General features: G+C 45.6%; 1 protein-coding gene across 3 annotated transcripts in view; it reads right to left on the reverse strand.

Annotated features, from left to right (window-relative positions):
* Positions 1-793: 793 nt before the first annotated feature.
* LOC100380384 (major vault protein) overlaps positions 794-18,840 on the reverse strand; it is a 31,179-nt gene continuing 13,132 nt past the window's right edge. For 2 of the 3 annotated variants that reach the window (XM_045705880.2, NM_001173669.1), the window contains 11 exon segments: positions 18,338-18,574; positions 18,021-18,146; positions 17,597-17,800; positions 13,492-13,727; positions 13,056-13,253; positions 12,768-12,912; positions 12,355-12,566; positions 11,507-11,623; positions 2,378-2,504; positions 1,976-2,164; positions 794-1,607 (listed from right to left, as the gene is read on the reverse strand). In XM_045705880.2, the coding sequence (XP_045561836.2) occupies positions 1,485-1,607; positions 1,976-2,164; positions 2,378-2,504; positions 11,507-11,623; positions 12,355-12,566; positions 12,768-12,912; positions 13,056-13,253; positions 13,492-13,727; positions 17,597-17,800; positions 18,021-18,146; positions 18,338-18,574 (1,914 nt within the window). In that variant the 3' untranslated portion in view covers positions 794-1,484. 3 annotated transcript variants of the gene reach the window in all.

Below are 18,840 nucleotides of genomic sequence, written 5' to 3' on the forward strand. Positions count from 1 at the left end.
CAACTTGTGCCGTCCACATACCAATTTAGCTAGGCATACTGCCTCAAGCATTCCTTTGTCGCTGGTTCACTGACTGTTTTATATAAGTCTATGTTTATTCCTAGGGGTCATGTGAACCAACCATCATGTGGTCAATATTGTTGACAGTATTCACCAGCAATTGAAAATACAGTGCATGCTTGGCTATTATTTAGTCATTTCTGGCCCAACTTTGCTCATCGCACCTGAAGTGGAGTTATAAAGTACCAGTCAGGCCGAGCCATGAGGGATACTTTAACGAAGTGTTGCACTCTAGCGACGTCCTGTGTACAATTTCGGTCCACACACACGCACCCAACACAAACATAAAAAATGTAGTAAAATTACACAAATGACCTATGTAGGCCAAGTTATAGTGGGTCTTGTTGCTCTTTGGACAAACAAAACATTTGATCACGTTATCAGCTACCTGCAACTAAACCATATTTTGTTCTAGTATTTTACATGGCCAAATATGCATTGGGATGGTTGGGAATAGACCAAATGGAGTAAAAATCTGTGCTAAAATATCCAGTGGTCTTCTAATAAAAATATAATCAGTATCAATTCATTGATTTAAAGGTGCAATCAGTAATATTTAATGCTCTCCAATGGTAATTTCAATTTATGATATACATTGATATGATACTATTTGAGATTTGATACATTTCTCAAGCTCTGGCCATCCCTCAGCTTTATAGCAAACCAAGTGGCATGGCTGCCATTTGGCTGAGAAGCCAATAGAAGATTGTGTAATAAGTCAGGCCAGAGCATGTAGCTTAATGTTGTTTTTATTAGTCACTACTGCATGAGCTACAGACATAAGAGGTAGATGAAGATTTCGATACATGATGGTTATTGCAAAAATATGGTTTGTTCAAATGGATTGAGACACTTTATCCAGGGTGTGTGTGTGTGTACAGACAGACCATGGATACAAACTGAAGCCTTGACATTTAAGGTTACGGGGAAAAGCCATGCTTTAATTTCTTTGATAAATTTACGTCATTTAGCAGACGCTCTTATCCAGAGCGACTTACAAATAGGTGCATTCACCTTATGATACCCATATCTATAAATGGATCAACAAATGAATTAAACACATTTGCATAAACCTCAAAAGCACAACAAGGAAAGATTCCTTACTATCCAGGATTATGGTTAGTATAGATATGCAACACATGGAGTGGACAGCACTTTATAGGGCATCGACGGCACCAAACAGATGAGCAAAAAAGCCATGTAAACCAAGGGGAACGTTCACTTGGACGTCTTTAGTCAGATACACATCTATGTGCGCACACATCAGAATAATCGCAACCGTACAGTCATACATATCATATCCCTAATTGTCAGTTACTACATCAGACAAAAAACAACCAGAAATCCTACATCTGTAGGGGATATTATCAGACTGGACATTATTCTCTTATTGTCAACGTTCTCCTCCTTTTCTCTTCCCCCTCTCACTGGCCCTGGCTCTGAGAAAGAGCTCCCAGAAGGCCATTGGCCGTGCTGAAGAGGTTGATGGGAGAAGAGCCGTCTGTGATCAGGGTTGACTTCAAACCCAGAGACTGGAGCAGCTTGACCTGGGAGAGGGTGGGGGAGAAAGGGAGGGAGTGGGGAAAAGAGGGGAGTGAGGGACAGAAACAGAGAGATTATTAATTTAATATGATCATTTCTCCTTTACGTTATAACTGATTGAATAAGATCCTGTGTTCCAGTTCCAATATCCTAAACTGTGTTTTATGTCTTGTCACGCCAATATAGCTAATTTAATTAAATTGAGATTGGGTGGGAGAAAGGCAGACATGCTCAGTGAAACGTTACAGTAAAGTAAAACATTACAGAATGATTCTGACCTGAACAAGAGCTTAAGGATTCTCCAGGTGCCATTTTAATTCAGACAAATGTATTGGTGTAGCACAAGTATTATGGTATGTAAGGAGTTATGTACCTGTAGCTCGGGGCCGGCTCTGGCCATCTCCTGCAGGGTGTCAGCGCCGATACTGTCCACCAGCTTTTTAAAGCGGTTGCTCTCTATCTCAGCCAGCTTCTGCTGTTTCTCCACTTCCAAACGATCCATTGCTGACTTATAGTTTAGCTCCTGCTCCCTCGCCTTGGACAGACGGTCCAGCTCGCCCTCCTGCACACAGACTTACAGGTCAGCTACACATAGTATGTGAACCTTTCAGCATTACACAATGTAGAACACCTTCAAACATGTATCAAACACAGACCACACACACACACACACACACACGTGAACTACTGGTTGTGTACCTTTCAGAATTACACAATGTACAACACTTTCGACCATACACACGAAGCACACACAGCATAGTGAGAGGATACGTACAGCCTCAATCTTCTGTGCCTCAGCCTTCAGTTTAGCCTCGTTGACTGCCGCCTCTCCCAGGATACGGGCTGCCTCTGCTCTGGACTGGGCCTCTGCCTTGGCTGCCCCTGTACTCTCCACCGCCGCACTGTAACACAACGACACCTTTAGATTTGGTATTTTGTCAGGATCCCCATTAGCTGTTGCAAAAGCAGCAGCTACTCTTTCTGAGGTCCACACAAAATATTACATAATATAGAACATTAATAGACAACAGCTCAAGGACAGAACTACATTAAAAAAAGTATTACAAAAGGCACACGTAGCCTACATATCAATACACACAAACTATCTAGGTCAAATAGGTGAGAGGCGTTGTGCTGTGAAGTGTTGCTTTCAGTTTTTTTTAAACCAGGTTTGCTTTTCACTTGAGCAATATGAGATGGAACGGAGTTCCATGCAAAAATGGCTCGATATAACCACTGAATCTATGTTTTGACCATGACCGTTTACAATCTAAGGTAACGCCAAGTAATTTAGTCTCAACTTGTTCAACAGCCACACCATTCATTACCAGATTCAGCCGAAGTCTAGAACTTAGGGAATGATTTGTACCAAATACAATGCTCTTAGTTTTAGAGATGGCCACCCATTCCAAAACAGACTGCAACTCTTTGTTAAGGGTTTCAGTGGCTTCATTAGCTGTGGTTGCTGATGCGTATATGGTTGAATCATCAGCATACAAGGACACATATGCTTTGTTTAATGCCAGGTCATTGGTAAAAATGGAAAAGAGTAGAGGGCCTAGAGAGATGCCCTGCGGTACACAACACTTTACATGTTTCACATTAGAGAAGCATCCATTAAAGAAAACCCTCTATAGCTCTGAATCCATGATATGGATTAAAAAGCCATAACACAAGTTTAACAGTTTATGGTAAATAATATCAAAGGCTACACTTAAATCTAACAGTACAGCTCCCACAATCTTCTTATTATCAATTTCTTTCAACCAATCAGTCATTTGTGTCAGTGCAGTACATGTTGAGTGCCCTTCTCTATAAGCATCCTGAAAGTCTGTTGTTAATTTGTTTATAGAGAAACAGCATTGCATTTGGTCAAACAGTTTGCTAAGTGCAGGCAGCAAGCTTATAGGTCTGCTGTTAGAACCAGTAAAGGTCGCTTTACCACTCTGGGTAGCAGAATTACTTTGGCTTACCTCCAGCCCTGAGGACAAAGACATTCCTCTAAACTCAGATTAAAGATATGACAGATAGCTGACTATAGCCACTCCCTACCATCCTCAGTAGCTTTCCATCTAAGTTGTCAATACCATCGATAACAATAATGTTTTCCACCTCTCCAACACTAACTTTACAAAATTCAAACTTGCAATGCTTTTCTTTCATTAGGTTTTTTTATGCATGAATACGATGGCTCACTGTTCATTGTTGGAATTTCCTACCTAAGTGTGCCCACTTTGCCAATAAAGTAATCATTAAATTAGCAACATCAAATGGTATCGTGATGAATTCGATAAAAGATGGAGTTGAATTTGTCTTTCTGCCCATAACGTTATTTAAAGTACTCAAGTTTTTTTTCCATCATTCTTTATATCATTGATCTTAGCTTCATAATACAGTTTATTCTTCTTTTTGTTGAGTTTAGTCACATCATTTCTCAATTTGCAGTAAGTCAGATGTGCAGCCAGACTTATTAGCCACATATTTTTCAACCATACCGTTTTTCCAATTCCTCATCAATCCATGGATCCTTAAAAGTTGTAACAGTCAGTTTCTTAACATGTGCATGTTTATCAATAATTGTAAGAAGCAATTTCATAAATTCATCAAGTGCAGTGTCCGGATGCTCCTCATTAATCACAATCAGACAACAAATATTTTTAACATCATCCACATAAGAGTCACAGCAAAATCTTTTGTATGATCTCTTATACACTATTTTAGGCCCAGCTGTTAGAACTTTGGCTTTCCTGGATATAGCCACTATATTGTGATCACTGCATTTAATGGGTATACATCCTTAGAACAAAGTTCTACAGTATTAGTAAAAAATGTGATCGATACATGTGGATAATCTTGTTCCTGTAGTGTTTGTAAACACCCTGGTAGGTTGATTAATAACCTGAACCAGATTACAGGCACTGGTTACAGTGAGACGCTTCCTATTGAGCAGACAGCTTGACAAAAACCAGTCAATATTCAGGTCACCAAGAAAGTAGACCTCTCTGTTTACAACACATACACGTTCAAGCATTTCACACATTATTTAGATACTGACTGTTAGCACTTGGTGGCCTATAGCAACACCCCAAAAGAAAAGGCTTTAGATGTGCCAAGTGAACCTGCAACCACAACACTTCAATAACACTTGACATAAGTTAAGGCCGTCATTATAAATAAGAATTTGTTCTTAATTGACTTGCCTAGTTAAATTACGCACACAGACACACACACTTCAAGTCGGAAGTTTACATACATTTAGGTTGGAGTCATTAAAACTCGTTTTTAACCACTCCACAAATTTCTTGTTAAACTATAGTTTTGGCAAGTCAGTTAGGACATCTACTTTATACTAGGATTAATTGTCAGGAATTGTGAAAAACTGAGTTTAAATGTATTTAAACTTCCGACTTCAACTGTGTGTGTTATATATATATATATATATATATATACACACACACACTGCTCAAAAAAATAAAGGGAACACTTAAACAACACAATGTAACTCCAAGTCAATCACACTTCTGTGAAATCAAACTGTCCACTTAGGAAGCAACACTGATTGACAATACATTTCACATGCTGTTGTGCAAATGGAATAGACAACAGGTGGAAATTATAGGCAATTAGCAAGACACCCCCCAATAAAGGAGTGGTTCTGCAGGTGGTGATCACAGACCACTTCTCAGTTCCTATGCTTCCTGGCTGATGTTTTGGTCACTTTTGAATGCTGGCGGTGCTTTCACTCTAGTGGTAGCATGAGACGGAGTCTACAACCCACACAAGTGGCTCAGGTAGTGCAGCTCATCCAGAATGGCACATCAATGCGAGCTGTGGCAAGAAGGTTTGCTGTGTCTGTCAGCGTAGTGTCCAGAGCATGCAGGCACTACCAGGAGACAGGCCAGTACATCAGGAGACGTGGAGGAGGCCTTAGGAGGGCAACAACCCAGCAGCAGGACCGCTACCTCCGCCTTTGTGCAAGGAGGAGCAGGAGGAGCACTGCCAGAGCCCTGCAAAATGACCTCCAGCAGGCCACAAATGTGCAATGTGTCTGCTCAAACGGTCAGAAACAGACTCCATGAGGGTGGTATGAGGGCTCGACCTCCACAGGTGGGGGTTGTGCTTACAGCCCAACACCGTGCAGGACGTTTGGCATTTGCCAGAGAACACCAAGATTGGCAAATTCGCCACTGGCGCCCTGTGCTCTTCACAGATGAAAGCAGGTTCACACTGAGCACATGTGACAGACGTGACAGAGTCTGGAGACGCCGTGGAGAACGTTCTGCTGCCTGCAACATCCTCCAGCATGACCGGTTTGGCAGTGGGTCAGTCATGGTGTGGGGTGGCATTTCTTGGGGGGCCGCACAGCCCTCCATGTGCTCGCTAGAGGTAGCCTGACTGCCATTAGGTACCGAGATAAGATCCTCAGACCCCTTGCGAGACCATATGCTGGTGCGGTTGGCCCTGGGTTCCTCCTAATGCAAGACAATGCTAGACCTCATGTGGCTGGAGTGTGTCAGCAGTTCCTGCAAGAGGAAGGCATTGATGCTATGGACTGGCCTGCCCGTTCCCCAGAGCTGAATCCAATTGAGCACATCTGGGACATCATGTCTCGCTCCATCCACCAACGCCACGTTGCACCACAGACTGTCCAGGAGTTGGCGGATGCTTTAGTCCAGGTCTGGGAGGAGATCCCTCAGGAGACCATCCGCCACCTCATCAGGAGCATGCCCAGGCGTTGTAGGGAGGTCATACAGGCACGTGGAGGCCACACACACTACTGAGCCTCATATTGACTTGTTTTAAGGACATTACATCAAAGTTGGATCAGCCTGTAGTGTGGTTTTCCACTTTAATTTTGAGTGTGACTCCAAATCCAGACCTCCATGGGTTGATAAATTGGATTTCCATTGATTATTTGTGTGTGATTTTGTTGTCAGCACATTCAACTATGTAAAGAAAAAAGTATTTAATAAGATTATTTCATTCATTCAGATCTAGGATGTGTTATTTTAGTGTTCCCTTAATTTTTTTGAGCAGTATATATACTGTATATAGATAGTGGCAGACGGCAGGAAGAGGTGAGGGGAGTGGTTATTGAAGGGAGATATCTTGCAGCCTGCTGGCTCCACCCCAGAGCCTTATATGGACTTCTTGCCCCAACGAGCGGATCATTAAGCCAGGGAGTACTGGGGGATAAAAGAGGGAGCAGCCTGCACAAAGGGGCAGAGAACGGAGAGTGGAGCATGTGGGTGTGTTACGGAGAGTGGAGCGTGTGGGCGTGTTACAGAGAGTGGAGCGTGTGGGCGTGTTACGGAGAGTGGAGCGTGTGGGTGTGTTACGGAGAGTGGAGCGTGTGGGTGTGTTACGGAGAGTGGAGCGTTTGGGTGTGTTACGGAGTATGAAGCGTGTGTTACGGAGAGTGAAGCGTGTGCGTGTGTTATGGAGAGTGAAGGTGTGTGTTTTATGGAGAGGGAAGTATGCGTTATGGAGAGTGTGAGAAGAGAGATTTACACCCCCCCCCCCCTCCCCTCCGTGTACCAAACCGGATTGCCTGAGGACCTGAGTTTTAGGAGTACCCCTGGAGAATGGAACAGACAACGAGAACAGATTGTGGACTGTGAAATAGTTGGTGAATTCCCCCCTTTCCCCCAGTGTGCAAAACTCCCCATTTGCATTCTAATTATGCTACTTGTGTGTGTTTTGTTATTGAACTTGGTGACGTGGAAACCCCACACCCTTGAGCCTGCTCCATATGGTGGAGAATGCGGGCACACCAAACCAAGCTCAATAACTAAAACAGACACGGAGCACAATGGAAGCATTGGTGAAACAGCTGGTGGAGGTGAACATAGCACAGCAGGCTATGCATTGGGAGCTGCTGGAGGAACAGCGTCAGCAGACCGCTCTCCTGAGATCTGAACTCAGCCAGCTGCCAGCCGCCCAGACCGGCATAGCGGCAGGCGCAGCAGTCTCTCGTTCCAAACCCAGTAGGTTTATACTGAAGTTGACAGAGGCTGACGACATCGAGGCCTACCTCCAAGCCTTGAGAGGACGGCGGCTAGGGAGAAAAGGCCCCATGAGAAATGGCGCGGCACAGAAGAGCTATCAGGATCTGACGGCTGACCAGTCGACGCATTACGAGGGGCTGAAAAAGTAAATCCTGCGCTGGTATGGTTACACCCTGATTAGCAGGGCACAAAGGTTCCATGATTGGGCGTATGATCCTACAGCGTCCACCCCGATCGTAAATGCATTATCTAATTAGCCAACTCCTGGCCAGCCCAACTACTGAAACACTGACGCCCATTGAGAAAGTGGTCATAGATCAATTTCTACGCTCTCTCCCATGTGTGTTGGTCCCCACCTCAGAATGTACGTTTTTGGCCCGATGGAATGGGCCATACGAAGTCCTTGAGGAATTGGGTGAAGTTAACTATAGGGTCAGACAGCCGGGACGTAAGCATCTGACCCAGATTTACCATGTGAATTTGCTAAAGAAATGGAACACAAGTGATGTACTCTACTCTATTTCCCCGAAGAAGGCTACCACAGAGACCAAGCCGGCGGAGGTATCACTGGGGGAGCAGCTGAACGAAGCACAGAAGCAGGAGCTGAGGGAGTTGGTCGGCCGGAACCAGGAAGTGTTCTCCAGTGAACCAGGACACACCGATCTGGTACAGCATAACATCACCGATCCCAGGAAAAAGGTGAAGTTGAGACCCTACCGCATACCGGAAGCAAGGAGAGTGGCTGTCAGGACTGAGTTAAAAACAGTGTTGAAAGCTGATATAATCGAAGAGTGAGTGGTGCAGTCCCATAGTGTTGGTGCCGAAACCAGACGGCACCATTCGCTTCTGTTATGATTTTAGAAAGGTAAATGAAATCTTGAAGTTTGACGCATACCCTGAACTGATGAATTAATAGAACGGCTAGGGACCGCCCGATTTATCAGCGCGCTCGACCTGACAAAGGGTTATTGGCATGCGCCCTTAGCTACCGAGGCACGGGAGAAAACAGCTGTTACACTACAAGAAGCTGCGCTTTGGGCTGCACGGGGCCCCGGCCAACTTCCAGAGGTTGATGGACCGGATTCTCCGTCCCCATCGTGAGTACGCGGTGGCCTACATCGACGATATTGTGATCCATGGGAGCGAGTGGGAGACACATCTAAACCAGGGGCGTGCGGTACTGCAGGCCTTACGGGAGGCGGGGCTAACAGCGAACCCAAAGAAATGTTGGCTCGGCCTGCGGGAGGCTGAGTACCTGGGGTACACGATCGGGAGGGGATGTGTCAAACCCAAGGTGAAGAAAGTGGAGGCGTTTCGGGATGGCCCCGCCCCCTCACCAAGAAGCAGGTACACACGTTTGTGGGGTTGACGAGTTACTACCAGAGATTTATTCCCCACTTTGCCTCCTTAGCCAGCCCCCTGAGATCTGACCAGGAGCTGTCTGCCCGCCCAGATGACGTGGACAGAGGAGCCTTCCAAGACCTAAAGAGAGCACTGTGTTCTGGACCCGTGCTGGTGACCCCTGACTTCTCCAAACCACTGGTGGTACAGACCAATGTGTCCGAAACAGGGGTGGGTGCCGTCCTATCACAGCTACAAGAAGGTGAGGAACACCCAGTCGTGTACATTAGCCGGAAGCTGTTGTCACGGGAACAAAGATATTCCACTGTGGAGAAAGAATGTCTAGCGATCAAGTGGGCGCTCGAGACGCTGAAGTATTACTTATTGGGACGGCACTTCACCCTCGTAACGGACCATGCACCACTGGTTTGGATGTCACGGAATAAGGACAGTAACGCCCGGGTCACCCGCTGGTTCCTATCCTTACAGTCCTTTGCTTTCTCTGTCGTCCACATATCAGGTGCAACCCATGGAAATTCCAATGCCCTCTCCAGGAGGGATGCTCTAGGGTGGTGGTTCGAAATCCTGGTCCTGGGCACCCAAAATGGGTGCACATTTTTTGTTTTTTCCCTAGCACTACACACCGGATTCAAATCATCAAAGCCTTCATCAAAGCCTTCATTTGAATCAGCTGTGTGGTGCTAGGGCCAAAACAAAAACGTGCACCCCTTTGCGTCCCCAGGACCAGGATTGAGAACCACTGCTCTAGGGAGCTGGACCACCCCTCCCTCCCGCTCAGACGGCAGGGAGAGGTGAGGGGAGTGGTTATTGAAGGGGGATATCCTGCAGCCCGCTGGCTCCACCCCCAAGCCTTATATGGACTTCATGCCCCAACGAGGCGAGGCTGCGGATCATTAAGCCAGGGAGTACTGGGGGATAAAAGAGGGAGCGGCCCGCACAAAAGGGGCAGAGAACGGAGAGTGAAGTGTGTGTTATGCAGAGTGTGAGAAGAGAGAGCAATGTCTGTGTGATTACCCGTTGTGACCTGGACTGTAATCCATGTACCGGATTGGCTGAGGACCTGAGTTTTAGGATTACCCCTGGAGAACGGAACGGACAACGAGAACGGATTGTGGACTGTGAAATAGTTGGTGAATTTCCCCCTTTTCCCCAGTGTGCAAAACTCCCTAATAAACTCTCCATTTGCATTCTAGTTGTGCTACTTGTGCATGTTTTGTTATTGAACTTAGTGACATGGAAACCCTTGAGCCTGCTACAATATATTCTCTAAGCATTACAGGGATATGGCTCTGAATATATACAGCAACATCTCCCCCATAAGCATTTGTTTCTTATATAGATGTTATATCCTTATATTGCTATTGCTGTATCATCAAATGAATTATCTATGCGAGTCTCAGAAATGGCTAATCTGAATGTTATTGATTTCATGAACCTTATTTCTAAGGCTACATATTAATATGGGCTATTTTCAGCCCTTTCCCGGGTAGCTTATCAGAGATAAGACATAATATGGAAAAGAGCAAACAAGGCAAGAGGAAAAAAAATATACATTCAGAAGTCCATTAAGCAATTGGTGTGAGTGCTACGGGGTTGAAGCTATGAACCCATAGCCTTGGCTCGCTCATCCTTTCCAGGCTTCTGGGAGGGAGGGTGGACAATGAGCCTGTCATAACAGATGTAAGCAATGTCCCCACAGCTTCAGGATAGTCCTCGTTGAGGAAGATATACATTCCTCTCAAGTTCTTGGCTCTTTCCAGAACAGCTACCTTGTCCTTGAACCTTAGGAACTTGACCACTATCGGCCTGGGACGGTCACCTGGGCCGGTGGTGGGTTGTCCAGTCCTGTGGCCGCGCTCCACTCTAATCTTCCTGTGGTCGATCTTCAATTTCTCAGAGATCATTTCCCTCACTTTGTCCTCAGACTCCGTCCAGGTCTCATGTGGAGATTCGTCAATTCCGCCCCGAACCATGTTATTCTACCTTGATTGTCCCTCCCTTATCAGTCATTGTTATCATGGATTCACACACAGAACTGATGTCCTCTCTCAATGACTTACAGATTGCTGTCATCTTGCCGTTCTCCTGTTTCAACTCATCGAGCTGAACCTGGGTAAACGGCAAAATGTTCTTCAGGTACTGGACCTCCGGTCAGGTTGTCCATTCTTTTATTAGTTGAATCCACCAATATTTGGACAAAACACATTAAGCTGGGGGAGGGAAAATCTGATCCTAGATCTGTACCTAGGGAAAACTTCACCACAGATATAACCTCCGCATTCACACAACTCACAATAGCATAGCTACATTGTTAGGATCTCTGATCTAAATGTTACTCGGTACAGCTTCGCATTCACACTACTAAGAACAGCATAATGCTAACGCTAGCCATGCCAATTCTAGCTCCTTGCCATAACTTTTTTCCATTGGCAAAGCTAATGTGTTAGCGTTATGCTAGTGATAGCCCTGCCATTATATTTCCCAAAAGCGATGCTAACGTGCATTAGTTTTAACAGCACAGCATCAGTGGTCACCTGAGGGCCTCCAGCTCCAACAGCTCTTTCCTGGTCCTCTCTGCCTCCGCCTGGTCTGTGATCCTCTGCCTCTCCAGACGACCACGCGCCTCCTGCTCGAGACGCTCTGCCTCATGGCTGCAGGGAGGGAAGGGAGAGAGAAATACAAAGAGAGGGAGAAGAAGAGAGAGGAACGGGGGAGAGAAGGTAACGCTTACCAAACAGGCAAAAACAACCCTGTGTGTGTCTGTCTGGTGGCAGATAGCCTAGTAATTGAGAGTGTTGGGCCAGTAACTGAAAGGTTGCAAGTTCGAATCCCCGAGCCGAACTAGGTGAAAAATCTGTCAATGTGCCCTTGGGCAAGGCACTTAGCCCTAATTGCTCCTGTAAGTGTGCATATATATATATATATGAATGGACAAAGCTATCGATCACGTGACACCATTCATTCCTATGTGAAGACTCAATAGCGCATTGAAGCCAAATTAAGTCTTAAAATGGTGTCTCACGTGCAGCTTGAGTTACTCCAGGAAGTGAGTTGCAGGATAGCTCAGTGCTGCCCAATCTCATTAAATAACTCAAATTGAAGGCAGACAGTGGTACTGCAGGCTGCCATTAGCAAATAAATTATTATTTTAACTTCTTCTGTAATGAGATTTATATCTGTGGTATTAGAAGCAATTATTGGTACCATGTTTGTCTTCAAATGATTAAAAACAAATTCACAAAGATTGACATTTTTCCATTCACTAGAATGGGGGATCCTGTTTTATGCTTTGGCCTGCAGTACCACAGTTGACCTTGAACATCGATGGCTTCAGAGGTGGCATTCGTTCTCCCCTGGTGTGCGTGCGTGTCATGTGTCCTACCGTGCGGCAGCCTCCTGGGAGTTGGTGGTGATCTCGATGGCCAGCTGGACACTCTTCTGCAGGGCGTCTCTGGTCCTCTGGTCTACCGGCTCCACTGACTGGATGTCCACACTGCTGATGACCAGACTGTTCTGGTGGAAGCGCAGGCTGGGACGCACAGTCAGCTTGTCATCAAAGCCAAACACAGAGGAGCAGATGATCCGGTTGGAGTTCTGTAGAGTTGAGGGGGTTAAAGAAGACGTTAAAGCATGGTGTGTTATTCTTGTCTTTGAATCAATTGGCATCTGTTTTCCTAAGCGGTGTATAGGCCTACCTAACTACGATAGCTAAGGGCTGGAGGCCATGTAGAATTTAAAAAAGTGTATTAAAAAGCCAGAAAAGCGCAGATTTAGATGATTGAAGTGTGGACGGACCTTGTGAAAGTCGTCAAACTGCACTGAGGCGACGGCTCCTCTGACGCGGGAGGCGATGGCTTTACAGGCATCCCCCACAAAGTCAGGCACCGAGAACAGAGCCGCAGCCTGGGACGGGTCCGCAGGAGACTTCAGGTCAAAGTGCCTGAGAGAGAAAGAGAGAGCGAGAGAGAGGGGAGGTAGAGATATTAAATACATCAGCTGGCCTACAGACTAGACTAAGGACACCAAATCGCAGAGGATCCTCAAACACACACGTCGTCGTCGTCCCCCACCCACAAACCCTACCAGTTGTAGCTGAGCTGCAGCTGCAGGCGTGCGTGGTCGGCCGTCTCTATGGTGATGATGTCAGTGAAGAAGTCCGGCCCCAGCAGCAGACACACGGCCTTGATGACGTTGGCCCTCTTGGGCTTGTCCCCTGACAGGGACAGCACGGTGAACTGCTCATCAGGACCCAACATTACCATCTCTGGCCCAAACACCACCCTGAGAGAGGGGAGGGAGAAAAGGAGGGAGGGAGGACAAGACAGGAGAGGGGGGTGGGAAGAGAGAGGGAGGGCGAAAGGGAAAAGTTAACACTAGGGGCCCAATGTTGCTCTGGTCAAAAGTAGTGCACTATATAGGGAATAGGGTGCCATTTGGAATGCAGCCCTGTGCTAGTATATGGGTTGTTTCTGGACAGGGCCAGTGCCTCCACATTCGTCTGTCTGTCAGCCATGTTTACCTGGCCTTCTTCTCCCTGTAGTCGTAGACCTGCACGGCAGCGTTGTGGGGAACCCTGTAGGACACCACCTTGGTCTTGTCCCGGTCCTTCACCTCCACTTCCTTGCTGCGGTCCGAGCGGTCAGCCAGGGGGTCCTTTGTGGAGGCCAGGAGGGTCTCAACATTCTGAGGCAGATTCTTCGCCCACAGCTCCTCGTCCTGCGTCAGCATGTAGGTGTGGCCAATCACAGCACGGACCTAGAGCCAGGCAGCCAATGGGGGAGAGGGATGGTGAGAGGTGGGTGGGGATTTAAGGCTGATAAATAACAGGTGACTGGATTCCCTGGATCATTCGAATCAGGTGTTTTAGTGTACGTCCCAAATGGCCCCCCTACAGTACACGGTGCACTAGTTTTGACCAGAGTCCTGTGGGCCCTGGTCAATAGTGCACTATATCATAGGCACCTGAGCAATGGAGCAGGTGCAATCCCGCTTTGTTTTTTACCATAAAAGTATCAATTGGGAATGTCATTTTCAATGACTAGTAATGTTTTGAGCTAGTCTATATTAAAATACATATGTCGATGTTATATAATAATTAAAGCTGCAATATGTAACTTTTTGGGCGACCCGACCAAATTCACATAGAAGTGAGAGTTACAGATAGACTTGCTTTCATTGAGAATGACAGCTCTGAGAAGAAGTAGATCTGTTCCATGGTGCACTACTTCTACGCTATATTTCAGTGGTTTAGATGGTACAATAATGCTTATTTTGTCACAAACAAAAATTAGGCAAACTATTAGAATTTTAGCAACCAGGAAACGGTGGAGCGATTTCTACATATTGCATTTTGCACACCCTCCCCCGTCGCCTCAAGATGAATGTTTAGCCCACTGGAAAGTTTTTTGCTTCCCTCCCGCATGCCACTGTGTTGGTTCAGTGCAGTTAGAAAGCACTAGTTGCACCACTGGCGTTTCAAATGAATAAATGCATTGTGGCGTACAGCAGGTCAGCCACCAGGGGGAGACTCGTCGAGGCCTGGTAACAGATGGAGTATACATCACGAGGCGATGGCTCCATCTGCTGGATGTGCCAGGTCTCGAAGGGTGATCCGGCCAGGACTAATTGGGGCTGATTGGGAGTAATCAAGGGCTGCCTGCTCACCAGCTGTGCAAGGCCAATAAAGCTGCCAGAAGGGCAGCACACAGGGAGAGAGTGGGGAAGAAAGGACTCCTGTATAGTTGGGGACGGTTATAGAGGTAACAGGAGTTACAGTTTTGCAGTTTTGACCCCGACAGGATACTGCAAGACCTGGAGCCCAGAAGATGGTATCCCGGAGAGGGTCTCATGGGGAGACCTATCGTTTTCTTTTTGATTTATTATTTAAATAAACACCCTCGAAACCGAGCTAATAATACACTGTCCGTGTCTGATCTGTGTAAACGTCTTGACCAAACCCCCTGGTCAGCCACAGTATCCATTTTGTTGTGCCACTACATTTGTATCATTGTTTCATGTCCGATGCACTCAGGGTGTTTGTTGTTACATATCTTTTGAGAGGTGTGCACCATTTCACTTTGCCTGTACGAACCATGGTGAGCACGGGCATGTCTGATTTAGGCTTTGCTGGACATCTGGCTTTCTCACCCAATCGGTTTTGAGAAGGAGAGAGGATGCAATTGAGATTCTCCCACTGACTACGTAGCCTTCCATCAGCCTAGAAAATATTTCACCTTCGCAGAAAACTGCATGTCCGGTGGCTCGCAATGAGTAGTTCACAAGAAGATTCTGAGAAATAATCAGTAGGCCTAATATTACATGACTAAATCTGTGAAATAATTTCTCCCCAAGCTGTTTAGAGGCATTTAACACCATTCTGCATTTGCATCATAGTTTTCCAACATTAAAAATCAGTTAAAATGTTCTCATTCGGTTACAAAAGTAACAGTCCTGACTGAGCCCCATATGCAAGCGGACCGTAGCCGCTTTGCGGTTATAACCCGGAAGCCAGTGCGGCTGGCTTCCGGGTTAAGCAGGTGAGTGTTAAGAAGCGCAGCTTGGCGGGTCATGTTTCAGAGTACTTATGACTCGACCTTCGCCTCCCAAGCCCGTTGGGGAGTTGGAGCGATGAGACAAGGTCGAAATTGGGGAGAAAGGGGGTAAAATACAACAACAAAACCCAAAATATATAAAAACACTTCACTGGAACTAAGGGACCTACCCCGAACCATAAAAAACAGTCCCAGACCATTATTCCTCCTCCACCAAACTTTACAGTTGGCACTATGCATTGGGGCAGGTAATATGCATGTTTCTCCTTATAAATCAGACCGGTCGTAAAACTGTGTGTGAACAAGCATTAAAACTCTGCCTGGAAAACACCCTCCATTCAACCTTTTGATGTTGAAAATAACACCTGTTATTTTCTGTATACATTGGAACTATTGGAATTAAGCCACAGCAGTTTCTAAAAGAGCAATGGCAATTTTGATCACATTTCTGCAGGTGTGAGCAGAATGTTTTGATATTTTGCAGAGACTTTTTCAAACTAAACATGCATGCTGTCTATAGCGATTGCCTGTCCGTGCATTCAGCAAGATTGATAGTATATTCGAAACAACTTAAGTAGGCTAAATGCAAAAGAAGAATTGTTCAATATTTCATTTATCAATAAATTATGTTTCTAGGTCCTGCCATGGTATAGGCTCTGAGATTAATAGGCAATGATGCTGTGCTCCAATCGCACAGCAATAGCCTATCCGTAGGCCTCCTGTCAAATATTTTACATAAGTTACCGGTATATTTACTGTGTTGGCAGAATGTTTTAATCTTTTGCAGTAATTTATTTCGGTTGGCATTTATTGAGATGGCTCATGTAATGGAAGCAGCTCTGCAGAATGGTCAATAGTTGGCAAAGCCACAAAGTCATGAAATCTGATTTTAAACCTAACTCTAACCTTAACCACACTGCTAACCCCAATACCTTAAATTAAGACTAAAAAGCACATTTTTGTTCTATTTGAATGATATAGTCAATTTTGACTATGCAGCTGACCCATCTAGCTAAACCACTCAGTTCTGCTTCCAGGGCCAGACTCATTACAAAAATGTCACCCTGCGTAATTCATGCTGTATCTGGCAAAGGACTGTGTCAAAATGGTTGCGGACCTGTCAGCAGAACGTTTGAATTCAACAATGTTTTGCGTCGACTTTTCCCCAACCTAAACATGGGCTGCCCACGAATTCTGAAACATTGCCTATGGCTGGCTACAAAATTAAAAACATTTAAAAAGCAATTACAGAAGCGTACAGTAGGCCTACTTCAATGCAAAAGATAAACAGTTTACCTGTTAAATTTGACTGTATATTATAAACTGCAGTGCCTATGGGATTGCAAAACTTGATAAAGCCAATTATCTATTTACTAGGTCCAATTAAGTGAACGATGCACATGGTAATGTGTTGTATGGCTACTTCAGGAATATGAACTTCATCACAAGCCAGAAAAGGTGAGGAATTTATTTTGCAATGGTTATGAAAATAAAATAAATAGGAAGATTCCTATGTCTTAATTATTTTAGATTAAAAACATGTTTAAAAGATTTTTGCTCTTCTCACTAACAGCAAATGGCTGAATTCTTGTTTATGCCTTTCCTGCTTTTAAATGTTCATAATTTCCCCCATTTTCACTAAATAGCCTACTTACTTGCCAGCTTTCAATACAATATTTCAACCACTAGCAGATGTGCATACACATGGTCTAAAGTTTGCAGAGAGGTGAGCACATTCTCACATCAAAATTGTTTTAATATAAATGCCAACTTGTGTGAAAACTGGAGCACCCACATGTCGGGGTGTATTTTGTACATAAGCACAGTTTATAAATGGAGGCCCCTGGTCCCCAAGACGTGGAGAGATACTGTCCACTAGGAGGAATGTGAGCGCCTATTACCATCTAGTTAAACCGTGAGCTACGGCTCTTAAGATGGTGGGTTCAATCCCAATGCTAGGCACTTGTTTACATTTTTTCTGTTTTAACAGCCCATCTCAAACCTTAAACAGTTGGAATTAATGCCAAAAATGTACTAGCCCGTCTTCAAACATTTAGCTGGGTAAAAACTCACCTTTCCTGTCTTGATGTCTCGGACATAGATCCCTTCATTCTCGTCCAATGGGATGGCCTGTCGCCGTAGCATCACCTCCACGGCAGCCGGGGGGACGTACTCGATTGGTCCACGTAGCATCCAGCGGTCACCGGGGCGACGTTGGACTCCACCCCTCCGGGAGAGCTTGGCCCTCTCCTCCTCCTCCTCCTCTTCCTCCTCCTGCTGGCAGAGAGGAGAGGAGGAGGGAGAGAGTGAAGGGGAGAGAGAAGGAGAGTGGGGGAAAATGAGAGAGAGAAAGAGAGTGTACATTGAATGGATTGTGTACCGGCCAAACCAGTCAGTCCTGTTAAGGATCGTTGTTGTATTTGACTGAGGTGCATTCGTTTCCCCTCCCATCTGCATTTAAATTCTTCCACCATTCCCTCTCCCCCTCTTTCCTCACCTCCTGTGTATCTTTGAAGGCCTCTACGGCCCTCAGCACCAGGCCCTCCTCCTCAGAGAGAATATAAACGTCCTGGATGCCCTCCTCTAAGTGCTCCCCTGGCTGCAGGAAGAACGAACGCTCACCCTGGGAGGAGGAGAGAGAGCAGTGTTAAATTAAAGCTAATTGGGGAAGTGACTAAAAGCTACAAAAGGCAAATTAATAAACAAACAAAGTCACTGAACTTCCTCACCAGTGTGTAAAACAGCAATGAGTGACTAAACAAACATTTTACCAAACAAAGGAGTGAAAGACAGCGCTCTCTTTCACAGTCTCACCTTGCACACCCTCTTCTGACCCAGCTGTGGTTTACCGTCTGGTCCCACCGGGTCCAGGATCACACAGTACTGACGGCTGCTCAGCGTGGTCACGTTGACCACTCCCACCACTTCCTCGGCAACAGACGGGATGTGTGCCTCCCGCTCCGCCATGGTAACAAGCCACTCTTCCCCAGTGCGCCGGTCCCGCCCCCCGGCGTCACGGAATGGCCGTAGTGCTCGCACGTGCAGTGCTTTCTGAGAGTGAAAAAAAACATGAATTTGTTTAGGGAGGTCCTAAGAAGCATCATAAGACTAATAACATGTATTTTCTAAAGAATAGAAGAGCATATGGAGTTTAATTAGGCCTATGTTACGGGTCAGTGCAGCCCTGGCTGCGCCATTCAAATGAAATCAATAGTTTGTTATTTTGTTTATTAAAACAGACAAGACACACCTATCCGATCACAGTCAGACATATTTTATAGTAAGAATATAATGGAATATTACAGAATAAAATACAA

The sequence above is a fragment of the Salmo salar genome, chromosome 23 (genome assembly GCF_965601325.2).
Source record: "Salmo salar chromosome 23, fSalSal1, whole genome shotgun sequence".
Lineage (NCBI taxonomy): Eukaryota > Metazoa > Chordata > Actinopteri > Salmoniformes > Salmonidae > Salmo > Salmo salar.